Genomic DNA, 17,392 nt, shown 5'->3' on the forward strand with positions numbered 1-17,392 from the left:
AGAGAGAGAGGGAGAGAGAGAGAGCTAGTTTTCTGAGATAGAAAAATAAAACAGGAATACGTTACAAAATACTGTGAGCCACCGTCGTTCTGTACGCTAAGTGCTGCCGTCCGTCGTCATTATGTCCATTTGTGAATGAAAACACACTTAATTCTTTCAGTCGGGACGTTTTTTTTTCTTAAAAAAAATAATAATAACAATAATAATAATAAAACAGCTGTCTCCAAAAAAATAATCTCACAAACTATATATTTAAAAAAAAAAAGAAGAAAAAAAAGGAAAATCATCAGCGTTTAAAGTACACGAAATATGTAACATGATACTAAAACATCCTCATCCTTTATATCAGCTTATTGGGAGTGATGATGATGAAGGGGTGAACGTCCGCATGTCCGTGCAGTATATATGAGCGCAGCAGTGTGTGAGCACCGGCTGCTTCAGTGTCCGTCTCTTGTCTCAACACCGGCAGGTTCAAACGTCCTCGCCGGTGTCTCGTTTCATCGAGTTAAAGTGCTTCTTCACATACTTGGCGTGGCACCCGGTCTCCTCAACGGAGACTTTCTCTGTGTCTCTAAAATGTGCAAGGTTTGCATTTTGTCTCCCACTCGTCCAAGTGTTGAACAAAAAGGAAACTGCGATAAATGTATAAATAACGTGAGCCAAGGCTGATATAACAAAAACAAAGGCAGGACGGAGGTGGAGGAGGTGGAGGAGTGTGGAGGTGCAGCAGCTGTGCTCTAGATGACCTGGCAGCAGCTGTGCGGGGTGGGGGTGCAGAGCAGACCCTCTTTGGGACTCCGGTGGATGTTGACAGACAGAGTCTTGTCGCTCAGTGGCATCTGCATCAGGCGGTTCTTCATGTTCCTGTGGTTCTCGCGGGCCAGGTCCAGCTCCCCCAGCCTCAGCGAGCCCGAACAGGGGCCGTCCAGCAGCGGGTCGACCAGGACGTCGCCCAGTGGCGGCTGCTGGTAGAGGTTCCCCCGGGGGGAGGGTCCGCCCAGGAGCGAGACCTTGTCCAGGCTCCCGGTGGAGCCGCCCATGCACATCCTCCACATGGGACGGTCCTGGTTGTCTACCCCGACATTTACACCGCCGTTGCCGCCGCCTCCTCCTCCTCCTCCTCCTCCTCCGCCCGTCAAGTTATGGAACTGAGAGCTCAGGCACAGGCTCATGAGCTTCAGGCTCTCCACCAGACCAGTGGGGGCTTTGGCTGTGCCTTTGCCTTGGCCTGAACCTGATCCAGGACTGGCAGCGTTAGAGGGACTTCCCTCCCCTGCCCCCCGTTTCTCTCTACCCCCTTTCCTCCCTCCTCTCTCCTCCCTTTTCCCAGCCACAGATGCTTTGTCCACTTTGCGGTGACTCTCCGCGTCGTCATCGCTCGTCTCCGAGCTCGGGGTGAAAGTAGCCACCGGCGCCTTGACGGCGCTCGGTGAAGGTGCGAGTGATGAAGACGAGGATATCTGAGAGTTCAGACTGAGGCTGAGGCTGGGTTTGGGCCGACCGAGTCCGTGCAGCTTACTTCCCTCCTCCTCCTCGTCCTCGTCCTCCTCTTTAATCTCCTCGTGTATCTGGTTCAGGACTGGAGCGCTCATACGAGAGGACAGCCGGTTACCGGAGGACAAGGTTTTGCTCCGAAGCACCACCTGTGGCAGAGCGGAGGAGAATTTGTCTTCCTCCCCGTCCTCCTCCTCATCCTCTTCCACACTGAAGAGACTGGGACTGCGTGTTTTACCAGGGCCCCCTGAGACCAGAGAGCCCAGTCTGTTAGGGTTGGAGTGGGGCTTTGGCAGAGGCCGCAGCCCCCTCTCTTGGCTGGATGATTTAGTGCGGCTCTCCTGCCGCTGGCTGATGTCCAGCAGAGCAGTTTTGGGCCTGGGGCCTTTGTGGAGGCTCTCGGCACTACGGGCAGGGGACTGTGGCCCCCCCGGGTGGGACATGGAAGGACCCCCCAAACCGTCATTGACATCCTGGTGAACGTCCACTCTAGTGGGCCAGGACTGTCTGTTCAGTTTGAAACACAAAGAGAGAACGACTTAGCTCCACTTGCTTTAACATTAGACATGAACTCTTTTTTTAGCTTCCCTTCACTGGGGCCCCGATTCATTTAGAACCAATTTGAACATAATCTGTGTGGTCGTATGAGGGATTGACACCAAAATCCACAGAGAAAATCAGCGTATTTTAGCACGCAGAGATACAGGAAGTGCTGCTCTACTGCTGCCTCCGACAGGAAGTGAATGTCTCTACAGATAAAGTTCAACGAAGGATCTTAAATAACACCAAAATAACACATTTGAATGTGCCGGTGGCAGCAGTGGATTAACAACTCCTGTGGATTAACAACTCCTTAGTGCTGTGATAATGAAAACATTTTCATCATGGCACATTTTCTCTATGAGGTTTGGTGCAGGGAAAGTGAGCGGTTTAAGAAAAAGCAACACAAACAGACTTAAGCAGGCATTTTCAGCACTGAACTGAATTATTACAGTGAGTCAGTTCAAAAACCTGCACCTAACCCAGGGTTGTTTTTTAGCTGTATTTCTTTGTGTATTGTTTACACATGTCTTTTATTTACTCGGCTTTTTTATTTATTTTTCCAGTACAGCACTTTGGTCCACTGTGGTTGTTTTAAAGTTCTTTACAAATGAAGTTTTGGGAGCACTTTAACATTTCAAAAGAGACATTTATAAGACACACGTCACGTTTATTTATATACACGTCAAAAGAAATAATGTAATATTCATTCAAAACTTCACTTTAAGTCTTATCTAAATAAAAAATGTATTTTTTGTTCTGTATTGATGTACTCACATCCTCTTCAATGTTTCTGTTTTCATTTTTATAGAAAATGACGGTGGAGCATCCACTGTCACTTCTTAGTCAGGGCTTTTTTTCCCTCCAATAAGTAATATTTTCAATTTGTCAACCTAACTCTTAATAATCTGGGTTACAGTACCCTCACATACACTGAGTGGATTTTAAGACTTTAATCATAACTTTCAAAGCCCTCAAGTTCATCACTGATCTCCAAAAGTTCACAACAGTATAATAATGATAATGTAGCTTCTGAAAAAAGAACCCTGGAGGTTGGAGGTAGTGCTGAGATTGAGCTTTGAATCATACGAGCCACGACTGCGGGGTAACGTAAGCTGCTGGTTCTGGGTCTAAGGAAGTGTGAGCAACCTAATCTTTTTACATACTCGCCTATGAAAAGCTGTTCTTAATGTAGATCCACATGCAGGCAGTGTGGCCCAGGTCTAAGTGAGTATTATCCTCTACATGGTCCCGGCGCAACACGACTCGCCTCAGTGCGACACGGCACGGCACGGAGAGTGTCGTCACTGGAAGAGTCATGAGCGTGACGTCCGACACAACCAAACCGAACAATGTCAAAGTGTAGATCCGTTAAAAAGACTTAAAAATCCCTTAAATCGTGCGTTAATCTCCAACATTTAGCACGGAAAATGTCTAAAATCTCAATATTTAACAGAGGAGTCTGGAGTATTTCGCCGGAGATCGAGAGCCGAATCACGACCCGTTCTGTTGATTCTAATGATTCACTACATTGAGTGTGTGACGCTTATAAAATTTAGTCACGGCAGTTTCATGCTGCCACGCCAGGGCGAGGCGGGACCATGTAGTGGAAAGGCAGCATAAGAGTGAGCATGATGGGAACAACCCCGCCTCTGTTGTCTTTACAAACATCGGCCCATGATTTAGGAACGATGACAGTAAATGTCTTCACAAAGACAGGAGTACAAATATTGTGTGTGTGCGTGCGTGTGTGTGTACCTGAACTGGGCCTTGCTGGGGCTGGGTGATCGCGTCTGGCTGTGTAGCTCCTTCTCTTGCCGGTCCCTCAGCATCCTCTCAGCCAGCAGAAAGTAAGTCGCTGTGATGTGGTTGTACTGATTTGACTCCAGAGCCCTTCAAAGAGAGAGAGAGGGAGGGAGAGGGAGAGAGAGAGAGAGAGAGAGAGAGAAATCAACACACACACACACTTGAAAGATACCAAAAAAAGAGATCAGAACCAAATCCAGACTGTGAGTTAAAGAGGAAGTGACAGGCGGGAGATTTAATTTTGCACGGTGAAAACTCAGGATAGATTTTCAGCTCATAGTTAATAGCAATTAAACTGCTGATGACTTTCAATTAAGCTCCAGTTGGGCTGCTGAACTGTGACGAATACTTTGGGGAAGCGGGGAAAGAAAAAAAGCTTCACTCGGGGGCACAGACACATACTCAGTGATGGTGTCTCTGTCTGCGATGGCACCCAGCACCATGCGCTGAATGATGGAGCCGTGCTCCTCCTCCGACAGGCTGCGGTGCGACACCAGGGGAGTGGACAGCTTGGTGGCCGGGGAGGGGTCGACGCCTTGGAGCCACTCGTGGGCCTGGATCTGCTCGAGCGTCGCTCGTCCCGTGGGGTCCCTCTGCAGCATATGGCCTATGAGACTGGAGGGAGACACGGGGGAGACTTTTGTTATCGTCCAAAATGTGGAAACACCATGACAGCATAAACTGAGGAAACAGAAGAACAGTGTGAAGGATTTAGTCGTATCTCACTCCTGTGGCTGCTGCTGCCTCACTTTAGAACCCTCTGTTTGCTTTTAAAGCCACAAGGGCGTCGCAATCAACTTTTACTTGATGTCCCGGATTAAATGTCATCTCATTATGTCTTTTTAATACGTTTACTCTTTTGTTTACTAGTGCTACATTTATAATTGTTGACATTCAGAGAGGCAGGGTGGAGCCAGACCATTCAGACACATTCATATACAATTAAAATCAATTCTAAAAACACACAGGGAGTCAGTGAAGAGTGGAGAGTACGGGCGAGATGAGCTCTCGAGCCCGAGCAGCAGCGCTCTGGACACGGCGAACAACATAGAGACCGTTACAGTAATCCAGCAGAGTTGTGATAAAAAGCATGGGATCCTGCCGCGTCAGGACAGGTCCTCTCAGGCCCTATGGTCGGCTGACCTCCTGACCTTGGATGTCCCTAAGACCCGGACTGTCAGGCTTCTTCTCTTCCTGTTTTTAAATCTGTCTTAAAGACACATTTGTCTTCATTAGCTTTTACCATAATGTGAGTTGAACTTTAATTTGTGTTGTTTTACTCATTTTGTGGGTGTTTTTCATGTTTGTGATGTTTGTTTTGCATGTACAGATTTGAGACTGAACAACACTCTGAGGTTTTAAATGTGCTTCATACATAAAGCTGGATTGGATCATTTTTGATGTTATGTAAATCACTTTGGGGACATTGTGGGTGTTGTAAAGGGCTATAAAAACACACATTTATTGATTGATTGATTGATTGATTTAGGTGGATATTGCAAATGACTTAATCCCTTTGGTTTCACGCTCCCTATCCAAGTATTGCATGTGAGAAAGCACAACGACCTTCAGATACCAATCGGAGTGGATTGCTGCGTGCCCCGGTACTAAAATAACAAAATGATATAATGGCATCCAAAGCTACAGTCGATTAAAAATGTATACAAGTGTTTTTGCAGCGCTCTGCTCAGCGCTGGGTTAAAAATAGAGGGCCCCGTTTCCAAAGGGCGCATTAGACGCACTTAACACAGGGCTGCATCCACGACGAGATCGAGGAGAGGCTTCACTCTTTACACGTCTACGGACATGAAATATGCAGCACCTGCAGAGTTAGTGCTCTGAGTTAGTGTGTGTGTGTGTGTGTTACTCACTCTCTGCACGCGGTGGAGATGTGTGGAGGCACCGTGTATTTACAGTCCATGATCATGGTGAGCGTCTCGCTGTCGTTGGCCTCCTGGAACGGCGGCTGACCACAGACCAGCATGAACAGGATCACCCCCAGACTCCATATATCTACACACAGAGACACAGAAAGAGCACGTTTACAGCGACCGAACTAAACACTCGACACATTTGTCTAACTGCGCGCTGTCCATACGTTCATACACAACCGTGTCACGTAGGTTAACGTGTTCATCCCACAAAGCTCCCAAATGTTCATTTGTTCTCTTGGTCCATTGAACTATTTATAAATAGCAACCGTTTGCTCGGAGCTCCCACCCCCGCTCTGGACAGCAGCAACGGTCCACTGACACACATCCTGAACTGACACCGCGCTGTCACTGCGCTGCACCAACGTTAGTCAGCAGCTCAACGTTAGTTTGGGGGAAAGTGTTGCAGCAGGTTAAACTCTTGTGTCCTTGAGCAGCAGCAAAGGTCAGCTGACGTAGAGAGCTTCACAAATGCCCTAAATGAACAAATATTTTTTATGTTTCTGTTATGGTAAGTACACCGGTATGTAGAAGCTCTTTAACCAAAATGATATTTTTAATGCTTAAATATAATAATATAAGTTTCCATGGAAAGTTTCTGGACATTTTTCTGGGAAATTTCCACCCCTTTCTCATTCAAAGAAACTCTACTTACAATTAAAAACGTTTTTATTTGTATCCTTTTGTAACCATGGCTGCTTATGACAAAACTTTAAATTACCCCAAATTCTCAGTTAATTCCAATAAATTCCCTAAATTCACGTAATTCCTGTGTGACCGTTTCCCATTTGGAATATTTGCAAAACTCCCAAATTTAAGTTTCCATGGAAAATTTCTGGACATTTTCTGCAAATGTTCCACCCCCTTTGCAACTCAAATAAATAAAAGAATTAATCATTCATAAAGTTCTACTTAAAAATAAAATCTTTTCTTAAAAAAACAAAATGTTTATATTTATGTTGGTATACGACTCAGTTCCTTAAATTTGATCCCAAATTCCCAGTTCATTCACATAAATTCCCAAAACAATTCCTGTGGAAAGGAATATTTCCAAAATTTCCAAACTTAAGTTTCCATGGAAAGTTTCTGTCCATATACTGGAAATGTTCCACCTCTTGGCAACCTTAATCCTCTATAAAATAATGAATCATTCATAAAGTTCTAATTCTAAATGATCCCAAATTCCCAGTTCATTCTCATTAATTCCCCAAAATTCCTGTGGAAAGTTTCCAATTTGGAATATTTCCAAAATCCCCAAACTTAAGTTTCCATAGAAAGACATTTTCTGCCCCCTTTGCAAATCCTAATCCTCTATAAAAGCAGGACACTCCTGATGATGCACTTCATATTTCAACGACATCTCTCGACTCTGCCAGGAAAGCGTTTGCTGTGGGCGGCGAGTATTTATTGCTCTGTGAAGCAGCGTTTTCTGAACTGCTGAGGGAAAAAAAAGGGTGCAAACACACCGCCACGCTGCCCTCCACCATCCACCATCGTACCCGTAGCCAATGTATCCTAGCAACCAGGACCCTGCTCCCTCATCATGTGCGTCAGCAGTGGCCAACCAAACTTCCTTCCCGGATAACTTTATTTAGAAACCAAATAGATGACACACACGTGCGGATATATAACAACATTCATGTCGCTGCATGTTAGCATCCCATGTGCAAATGACGCCAGCTCCTCCTGACAGCGTCGACAGCTGTGAGTGTAAACATTCGCGTCCCTTTTTTCGCCACCAATTTATTCTCCGAGAGAAGCAACAACCACTCCCTTGTGTCTTGGCACCGTAACCTCCAAGGCTGAGCAGGACACATCCTGTCCCTGCTGATCATTAGGCCACATAAAAAGGAAAATCTCACTTGCACGTGCACATTGTTCATTATGAGCAGATATGTTCTGAATTATGCACCCATGAGCCCAGGATATGTTCTTTATAATTGCTATTAGGTAAGTGTTCTATTTTCTTTCTAAGTGCAGCTTGAGCTTGAAGAGAGAGCATAAATCTATATTTAACCAACAGTTTACTGGAAACAAACCCACACTGCACAGCATCAAAGATATGAAAACAAAAAAGGAGCCAGGCATCTTTTTGTAGCTTTTATTAGTCCATCATCTGCTCCCACTAATCCTCCAACATATCTGCACTCGTTTTATGCTTATATCACTCACTTATGTGTTTATATACTTTTGCATTTTATTAAATTACTGTTTACCCTTTAACCTTTCTACTCGTCTTTGTGATGTGTCGCAGTACAAACCTGCAATAATCAGTGAATTCATTGACAAATAATCTACTACAGTAAATCGCCAGCTGTTCTCTGTTTCAAATTCTTTAATTGCATCCTCTTAAATGTGAATATTTACTGGTTTGTTTTGTTCTTTGGGAAACTGAATACATTTGGTTTGTGGATTCATATCTGTTTTCTGACATTTCTGAGTAAATCATTGACAGATTCATTAAGAATTGAAGGAATTACTAGTTGTTAATTGGAAGAATAGTCAACATGCCAGAATATATATGTTTTTTTATTGGATTTCTGCATTTTATAGGCAAATAATCAAGAAAATAAATGATAGATTTATTAGTCCTGATAAGCACTCAATAGCATGGACTATCAGTAGCTGTTTCTTTGTTTTCACACTTTACTTTGCCATATCCGCTTCTCCTCTTTATTTTTCCATCATGTCTCCTCTCAAATTATTTTCAGCACTTCCTCAAACAAACAACACGCCCTAATAAGGCCCGACACTGCTCATGAGAGCCAAGGCGAGGGCAGCACTCTAAAAGATCTGCAACGTCACGTCAGCAGCCTCACACGCTGCCAGCAGGTACCTTGGCAGCAATGTAATCCCAGGCCAGTTTTACCTCAGACAGCATTTAACGCCGCCAGCAGTGTGACCTCCATTCACGGCGTTCGAAGTCAAATTGCAACCGCTGAGAGAACCGCACAGTGCTTACATCCCAGCTGGCTGGATAATCCCCACAATCAAAACATCATCATTTCAGCTGGATGAACAATAATGCACAGGTAGTGCGAAGACTCCACAGGGCCACACACACACACACACAAACTAACTCATGCAGAAAATATCCACAAACATCAGAGTTGTCATATGGGTCAAGTGCTCACACAAGACACAGCTCCAGATATTCACACAATCATTTAAAAAAAAACCCACATGCAGTCACATAAAGGGCCTGTTATTACTCTGTTCATCAGCTTGGCACAAAAGAGAGTGAGCGAAGGGAGGCAGAAGAAAACTGCAACTGCACTCAGACAGAAAAATAGAATGTCTCTCTCGCTCGCCGCTGCGTTACTCTGACGCACTGGCCTCTGGGTAGACAACTGCTTTTTATTTATGTGCTCTGTCTGTTTCCCTCTTCTCTCTCTCTCACGCTTATGTTGCCCCCTTCTTTATTACCACAACAGGCACGCTTCTATTTTAATTTCTCCTTCGCCTCCATTACATTTCAATTTAATATATAATATATAATCTGTGGCTCCGGAAGGACTCGGACCACCATGAATGGGAAAGACAGCGGGGTGGTGATGGAGGCGAAGGCTGCTCGCGTAACAGTTTGTGCTGCAAACACAGAAGCAGAGATAGAGCCGCGGAAACCAATTTTAGTCTAATCTGATATCAGGTTTTTATTATAAACAGAAAGGCCATGCCGAGTCATAAAGTGTGGGACTGTGAGTGTGTGGGTTATGTTATAGCCTCACTTCCCAACTTGAGTGTTGCACTAAGAACTTTGAGCTCTCCACCATTTATCGGGTGTCTAATAAAACTGCTCTTGTTGCCAAGTTGTCTGCACGATCCATCCAAAGTGCCGTCGGTTATAGAGTGCTGTCAGAGTGTACGCAGAGATATCGGGAGGTCATGTTGGCAGAGAGTGTGGGTGAATGTGAAAGCATCAGTAAAACAGTGGAGGACAGCGTGTACCATGTACTGCTGCACGGAATACACAGAGGACTGAGGACAGAGACACTGTCCCATTTCACTAAGCTGCAAAAACCTACACTTTGATAAAGTAGCAGCAGAGATATAGCTCCCCACTCCCCCACGTGTAACCCAGAAATCACTTTTCTCCAGACTTACCTACTGCAGGAGCGTCATACTCGTCGCCCAGCAGTATTTCAGGAGCAGAGTAGGCCAGCGAGCCACAGGAGGTGTTGAGTGTTTTCCCGGGCTGAAACCGGTTGCTAAAGCCGAAGTCGGTGAGCTTGACAACACCCTGCTTCTCGAAAAACACCACGTTCTCTGGCTTCAGGTCCCTGTGTACGACATGGAGCCGGTGACAGTAGGAGATGGCGTGGACAATTTGGGCAAAGTAACACTTGGCAACCTGGAGAGACGGAGAGACAGACGCAATTCTGTATCACAACCATGCTCATTGGTGAATGTACTGTTTTACGTCACTCTGATAAAATAGTTTGAAGGTGTTTTTATACACAAAAACAACACACTCATAACACATAACGCCAAGTAATAGATCAACCTTTTGGACTGTAGCAAGTGCTTCTTTTGATACTTGGGCCAAAGAAATAGGTCAGAAACTCAACTCCATATTTATGCTGATGTTGCTCAATATGTGTTAAACAACTAGGTTTACATTTATCATTTCAACTTGACTGTTTCTGCTGTCCACTATTCAGTTAATACAAGTTAAGAGCAGTAGCTAGTGGCCCGTAGCAGCTAGAAGCTAATGGCCCTGCTAACTGATAGCTAGCAAGTTAGCTTAAGAGTGACATGGTAAGACTGCTAACATTTCGTTTTGTAAGATATGATAAAACATGTTAATAAGTAACTTTAATATTAATAATAATGTTTTTTTAAATTGAAAAGAAAAGCTATCTAAACCTAATCTAACTGCTTCTAATACACATATGAATGATGCTTGTTTGTGTGTGTGAAGCAGTTAGCTTAAGTATAGATAGCTTTTTTCAATTTTAATCTTCATTCTTTTTATATTGTGCTGTCTTTATGTTATATAGTGCTGTCTTTATGTTATATTGTGCTGTCTTTATGTTATATAGTGCTGTCTTTATGTTATATTGTGCTGTCTTTATGTTATATTGTCTTTATGTTATAGTGCTGTCTTTATCTTTATGTTATATTGTGCTGTCTTTATGTTATATTGTGCTGTCTTTATGTTATATTGTGCTGTCTTTATGTTATATAGTGCTGTCTTTACGTTATATAGTGCTGTCTTTATGTTATATTGTGCTGTCTTTATGTTATATTGTGCTGTCTAATGCACTAAATCACCACAGCACATTCCTTGTATGTTTATGACTTAATTGGCAATAAAACTGTTTCTGATTCTGATTAAACTTCTCACCTAACACCAACCGAGAAAGGAAATAAATGTATTACATACAATTTAGATTAACAAAACAAACAAACAAACACCTGCCATTACCACTGCAAAGTTTAACAGTGTCCAGTAGATTTAAACTTTCTTATCTTATTATATTACAGCGTTCAGTGTCAAATATTTGACTCTTGCTGAGTGAACTCTTTGAACTTTGAACTGTCCAGGTTTACAACTTTGAACTCTGTCCACTTCCTTCATCACATTTACACAATTCATTCACCACTCAAAATAAAGACACTTAAATCTGCTTCCTAGTTATTTTATCTTCAATGACTTGTGTAGTGACGATGGACCTTCACCTGTGAGGTGAACCACTGAATCTGAGTCGCCCTGGTCCCACTCACCTCTTCACTGAGTCCTCCGTCGTGCTTCATGATGCAGTCGTACATGTCTCCTCCGTCTCCCAGCTCCAGGATGAGGTAGAGCTTAGTGGCCGTGTCAATGACCTCGTACAGACGCACTACGTTGGGGTGTTGCACCATTTTCATACACCGCACCTCCTGGAAAAGGTGACCCCGAGCCACTGGGTCCAGCTTCGTCTTATCTATCACCTTTACCGCAACCTGGAGGAGTGACAAAAAGAGACAGACAAAACTGATTGTGGACATCTTCTTTATCAAGAAACAGCAGATACCGATAATAAAGGTAGTTAGACGAAGTTGGAAACAAAGAAAAGATGTTCATGAAATGATATCATGTTCCTAAAAGTCAAATGAATCCACTCAACCCTGGAAGATGTTACTACAAAGTGTTATGAATCACCTCTCTCTGGTATGTGTAACTCTAAGGGTGTAGCTGAAATGTGGCTGTAGACACTGGTTGATTATCACGAGGACATTCCATCAATGCCGATAAAACGTTGTACGTGCATGTGTAGACATGAACGACCATGTACCTTTTCACCAGTGAATACATGTCGCGCCAGTTTCACCACGGCAAAATGGCCGCGGCCAAGAGTCTTGTCCAGGTCATACAGCCCAGCAATCTTCCCGTCATGATGACGTTTGAACCCCGCCATGGCTGCTCGTGAAGGGGGGGGAGGGAGGAGCTGCTTTCTGTTGCCTGCTGGTCCTCGGGTCAGTTCTCCATTGTCCTCTTGAGTGAACTGAAGTTAGGTGAGGTGAGGGTTTGTAGTAGTGGTTCAGTTGACTGCAGGCCCACTGTGGGTCTTCTTATGGTAGCTTTAAGGGTTTGAAGGCGAGTTCCAGTCTACTGTTGATCTGAGGCGAGAAAACAGGAAACCATTATTCACCAAAATATAACTCTGCAACAATTAACTGTCACTGCTGTGGAAAACAATCCTGCTAAATCCTGAGTCTTGAGACTGTCTAATGACCTCCGGTCCTAAAAACCACATTCCCCTACTTTAATGTAGACAGTGAGCATAAATACAGTACCAGGTGAGACTACCTTAGTGACATATGGGGTAAAGTGTAAGCATTTTACTTTGCTGACAACACAATAACACATTTTAAATAATATGACACCAACAATTATCATAATACAGGTCACATAATTAAGCATTGATTTTTACTGGGGGGGGACGATCAATATATCAGTGGACTTTTCTTATATAACTGTTGAAGAAAATCCAATTGTGATTATTATTGTGACTAAATAAATGCTCAGCCTTAAAAATATTAAAATAAGCTGATATTTTATCAGGCATGAATAATAAGTTTATGTGGATCAACAGTTAAACAGTGGTTAAACTCATTTGGTCAGAAATCAAGTGGCAGACACATTTAATTGTATTAAAAATGTTCTTTAAATGTTTCATTGATAAACCAAAGACATACATAACAAATGAAATGCTTAATTTCCTGAACACAAATCATGATCCACAACATCGTCAAACATGCCGACGATTCCTTATTCTATTTGGGACAATGAATGGCTTTGGAGAAAGAGATCGTTTTTTTTTACTTTTATAAACTACACATAACCTCAGGGTGAGTGTCGTGTTACATGTGCTGGCTCAGTGGCACTGATTCAAGATGATTGACCAAACTACGATTTGTAAAAAATTCAAAAAACCCTGCCTTGCTCACATGAGCCTCTAATCCGTTCACCAGGAGCTACTGTCGTCATACAGTCTGGTTTTTTTTTTGTTTTCACAGCTATGATTACGAAACATGGCCTCCAGGGGAGGCCTGGCATTCCTCTTTCAAGAATCAACATTCATGCCAAGAGCACGGAGACGACAAGAAAGAAAAAAAAACTGTCTAACATTCCTTAAGGTGCTGCCTAGGTGTGTCCCATTCACCTGGATTCACAAAGACAACAGAAAAGTAAATAAGTGTTGCCAGAGAACACACCTTCTTCCACAACAAGAAACAATGGGAAGGAAAATAAATATGTAAATGTCTCCAGCCCACGAGCAGTTTGTGGTTGTGTGTGAATAAAACTGCGAAAGCCGTTGGAGGTCTTTTGGCTTCTGATGATTCACAGAGAGTCGTTTCTGTCTTCTCTGACGTCTGTGTTCACCGTTGTCTGCAACATGTGGGTGTTGACAGGTTCAGAAAAACTGAAGCCATAAAAGAAGTCACACATAACCTGTGTGTGCACACACATTCCTGGACCTGGACACACACACACACACTGAGGGTGACAGAGCAGGTTAGGTGAGATCAAAGTGGACTGTGGTGTAGTGATGAGCTGGTGTGTTCGACTCAATCATATCAGGGTATTATCATGGAGTCAGCATTACAGGGCTGACCTGAACACACCTCTACTGTGAATGTGGGCGATCAGCTGAAATCGCAGGCTGAGGAAAAATCTATTCAAATTAACTTATTTTAATCCTGAGGCTAAAGCTAAAGAACAAGTTGTTTTAAATATAACTTTTTAATTTGAAAACCACACAATTAGCCAATCACAAGGGCTGCGATTTCACAGTTCTATGCTTCTAATCTAGTACAATATGGCCAAAAATGTAATCGCAATAAAATAGTTGAAGACTTATTATTTTTATTTTATACAGCCGATATTAATAATTATCACCATAAAATATTAGATTATTAAAGATTAAGTTTCGCAACCACATGAAAGTTAAGTTCAACTGGTTGAGTGAAGTTTTAAAATTCCTTATGGACAGAAAAAAACACCAGTGTAAGATTTAAAAGCATGTCGCTGTCACAAAAGTATGTTTGCACATTGCATAAACAATGAGTTATTGCCCTGCCAGAATAGAAATAATAGAAGCAATTCAAGTTCTCATATACTTGCAGTATAATAGTTGGTATTTTATGGGGCAGTGCTCCATTTTGTAATTTAACTGAAGCTCAACTTCCAGTTGCAATCACTATGTGTCAGAAAAATCACACATTTGATATTTTACACAAATCGCTCAGCCCTACTGTAAGTCTTTATGACATGGTATATACATAGATATATTTACACACAGCACGCAGCGGAGTACATGTTGTACATACTTGGAATTTGGTTACATAAGGTGCAGTAGTGTACTGATTTACAAGCTCGTAGAGTACAGTTGTGCGCACTAAAGCATACAGACACACATGTGGGGGCAAGGGCCTGTTATAAACTCAGCCAGTCATATTATTTAAGATAAGAGCTGATTGACTGAGTGACTGAGTGTCAAGCCCACACTTCACAGGAAAATCTGTTTCCTGGTGCATTTCACTGAGACGCCCACACTTTGAAAGTTACCCAACTTAGTTCAACTCAGGCAAATGTGTTGTAGACGGTATTCTATGAAAGGTCCAACCTTCTAGGTGTGACGCTAATGAACAGCAATGGAACTTAAGTTCTTCAGACATGACTACCAAGCTGTGGCCACCAGTCCAACCAAACCATTCATTGTTTTGTTGGGTGTATCATGAAATTATCTCTGGACAAAATAGTCATATGTTTTTTTCTTTACCAATTTAAGACTGACATTATGACCCTGAAACCCATGTTGGGTATAATACTTTTTTGGTATCTGCCAGACTTCAGGCAGGGTATCAAGCTTAAATACTTTTGAGGTTATCAACCTACGGTTCCCAGAACGTTCCCCCATAGAACGTTCTTGTGACGTTACTTTTGTCCCAGCCTTTAGGGAACCTTTGTAGGACATTATTTTGGTAACATTAACATATGACAGCATTTGGTACAGCCATCCATCTTCTACCGCTTTAACCTCCACATTAGGGTTGTGAGGGAAGCTGTGCTAATCTCAGCTGACATAGGGTGATAGGCGGGGTCACACCCTGGACAGTTGGCCAGTCCATCACAGGGCCACATGGAGACAAACAACCATCCTAATCTCACATTCACACCTATTATTACCTATAATTTAGAGTGTCCAATTGACCTAATCCCCATATTGCATGCTTTTGGACTGTTGGAGGAAACCCACACACACATGGGGAGAACATGCAAACTCCAATCTGAAATTCCAACTTCCAACTAAAAGTGTAAGTTTAGGGTTAGGTATGGTTACATACCAGTTCTTGAAAAGGATTTAACATCTCACAGATTTGTCATTGTTGTGGAGCTCACACTTATCCTGGGACTCTTGCTTGATGCAAAGGCCCTGATGATGAACACAGCAAAGGTGCTACTGCCCATATGGGACCACCCCCTCACCCCCTCACCCCCCCCTCACCGCTCCATGTCCTGTCAACATGCCTGCTGCCTGCAAACACAACAACACAGCAGCAGCAGCAGCAGCAGCACATACACACACACGAGGTGACGGCAGGTTTAAATGCGCCCAAACGATGCGCATTCAAAGGTCCCTCACCGGAATCCAGCAATCAGAACCAGGAGAACATGACCCACGGGCCCACGCACACCACCAGCCTGCCCGCATGCACGGACTACAACAGTCAGCCTGACTTACCGGAGAAGAATCTGAGTCAGCGCCTGGAACAACTGCGGGAGAGAAAGTGCGCGGCTCCGGGCGATGAGCTGCAGGCTTTCACCGACGCTGACGCTTGTGTTGCCGTTCAGTGAAGACAGACAGAGAGACAGACACACGGAGACAGAGACAGACGGAAAGACAGAGGGACAGAGGGGAGGTTTACGCTGAGTCCCTGTGTGTGTGAATCTGTCACACTGTCAACACGACCAGCCTCTTTTTCGTTCACCCTCCCTCTTTCTCCTCCTGCGCTGTCGGTCGCGTCAAATGAGCGCAGCTAAACAGACGATGCCGGAAGTACACTTTCAAAATAAAATAAAAGGAGCTGGCTGAACAAAAAAAAAGGCTGAACGCAGCTGCTTTTAAAATTAAAACAGAATGAATATTGACTGAATGTTATGATATTTTCATATGCAATAGCTTATGTCCTTTTGCTTTACTATATTTACCATATATTTACGACCGGTTGTTGTAGTCGTTATTATTTAAATTCTTTACATTCTTTTCATTATTGTTACACACTTTACTACCGTAACTATTGACAGTGATCATGAGAAATCATATAAATAGCATGTCCATAATTCAGTGAGTCATTATTATTGTTAATATTATGATTATCATTATTACTAGCAGTTGTTGTTGTAGAGATAGTAATAGTATTAATTATATTTAAAGGATACACGGACAATTACAATGATTATTCGATTATTAATTGATTACTAAATGTGTGTGTGGGGGGGTTCTTTCATTTTTCATCTTCTTAAAAGTGAATATTCTCTGGTTTCTTTCCTACACATAACAAACAAATAAATCATTAAAGCTAAATCAGTTTGGTAGGTGGACAAAATGTTTCAAAGTTTTCTGACACTTTTCAGACCAAACAAGTACGCAGTTCACAGACAAATTAAACGATTGTAAAACTAATCATTAATTGCAGCTCCAACTACCACACAGAGATACATATACTTTGTTTTGTCTTTGCCTGTTCTCAAGGCAGTGAAACGCATGAACCTTTTATTTTGAAGGGCCCATTTGCCCAGTTTCCGGTAAGGTCCGTGCTCAACGACAGCTCTCTCATCACTGCGCTTCAGCACCATTCATCTCTGACGTCTGAACTACGCTCAGAGAGGGAAAAGCGTGTTTATTGTTACAGGCCCCGCGATGAAAACACTGAGCACACTTGACATGGTTTAGTCTCATCCTGGTCAAATGTCAAGGACAGGAGGACAGACAGACAGACAGACAGACAGACAGCTCTGTTTTTGCACTTCCTTTCATTAACAAAGGCACAGTTAGTTCATCCTGCACCAACAATCACTATCTTCAGGCTGTGTTTACATTAAATGTCCAATGTGTAAGACATAGTGGCAG

The 17,392-nt window shown here is 43.1% G+C and overlaps 1 protein-coding gene across 1 annotated transcript; it reads right to left on the reverse strand.

Annotated features, from left to right (window-relative positions):
- Nucleotides 1-235: 235 nt before the first annotated feature.
- On the reverse strand, nucleotides 236-16,162 carry LOC122760954 (SNF-related serine/threonine-protein kinase-like). Its single transcript, XM_044016155.1, has 8 exons — nucleotides 16,004-16,162; nucleotides 12,050-12,374; nucleotides 11,499-11,717; nucleotides 9,876-10,122; nucleotides 5,712-5,853; nucleotides 4,243-4,455; nucleotides 3,793-3,927; nucleotides 236-2,001 (listed from the first exon to the last, which is right to left on the reverse strand). Exons 2-8 carry the CDS (start codon nucleotides 12,170-12,172, stop codon nucleotides 738-740), a joined length of 2,343 nt encoding a protein of 780 aa, XP_043872090.1. The 5' UTR covers nucleotides 12,173-12,374; nucleotides 16,004-16,162; the 3' UTR covers nucleotides 236-737.
- Nucleotides 16,163-17,392: the final 1,230 nt, after the last annotated feature.

The sequence above is a fragment of the Solea senegalensis genome, unplaced genomic scaffold (genome assembly GCF_019176455.1).
Source record: "Solea senegalensis isolate Sse05_10M unplaced genomic scaffold, IFAPA_SoseM_1 scf7180000014218, whole genome shotgun sequence".
Classification (NCBI taxonomy): domain Eukaryota; kingdom Metazoa; phylum Chordata; class Actinopteri; order Pleuronectiformes; family Soleidae; genus Solea; species Solea senegalensis.

Excerpts from the sequence above, each read along its gene's own strand:
- LOC122760954 (XM_044016155.1), bottom strand. The coding sequence starts at position 12,172 with ATGGCGGGGTTCAAACGTCATCATGACGGGAAGATTGCTGGGCTGTAT. Across the intron at positions 11,718-12,049 it reads ATGTATTCACTGGTGAAAAG|GTTGCGGTAAAGGTGATAGA; the intron begins GTACATGGTCGT and ends TCACTCCTCCAG. Across the intron at positions 3,928-4,242 it reads GACAGAGACACCATCACTGA|GGCTCTGGAGTCAAATCAGT; the intron begins GTATGTGTCTGT and ends CTCTCTTTGAAG.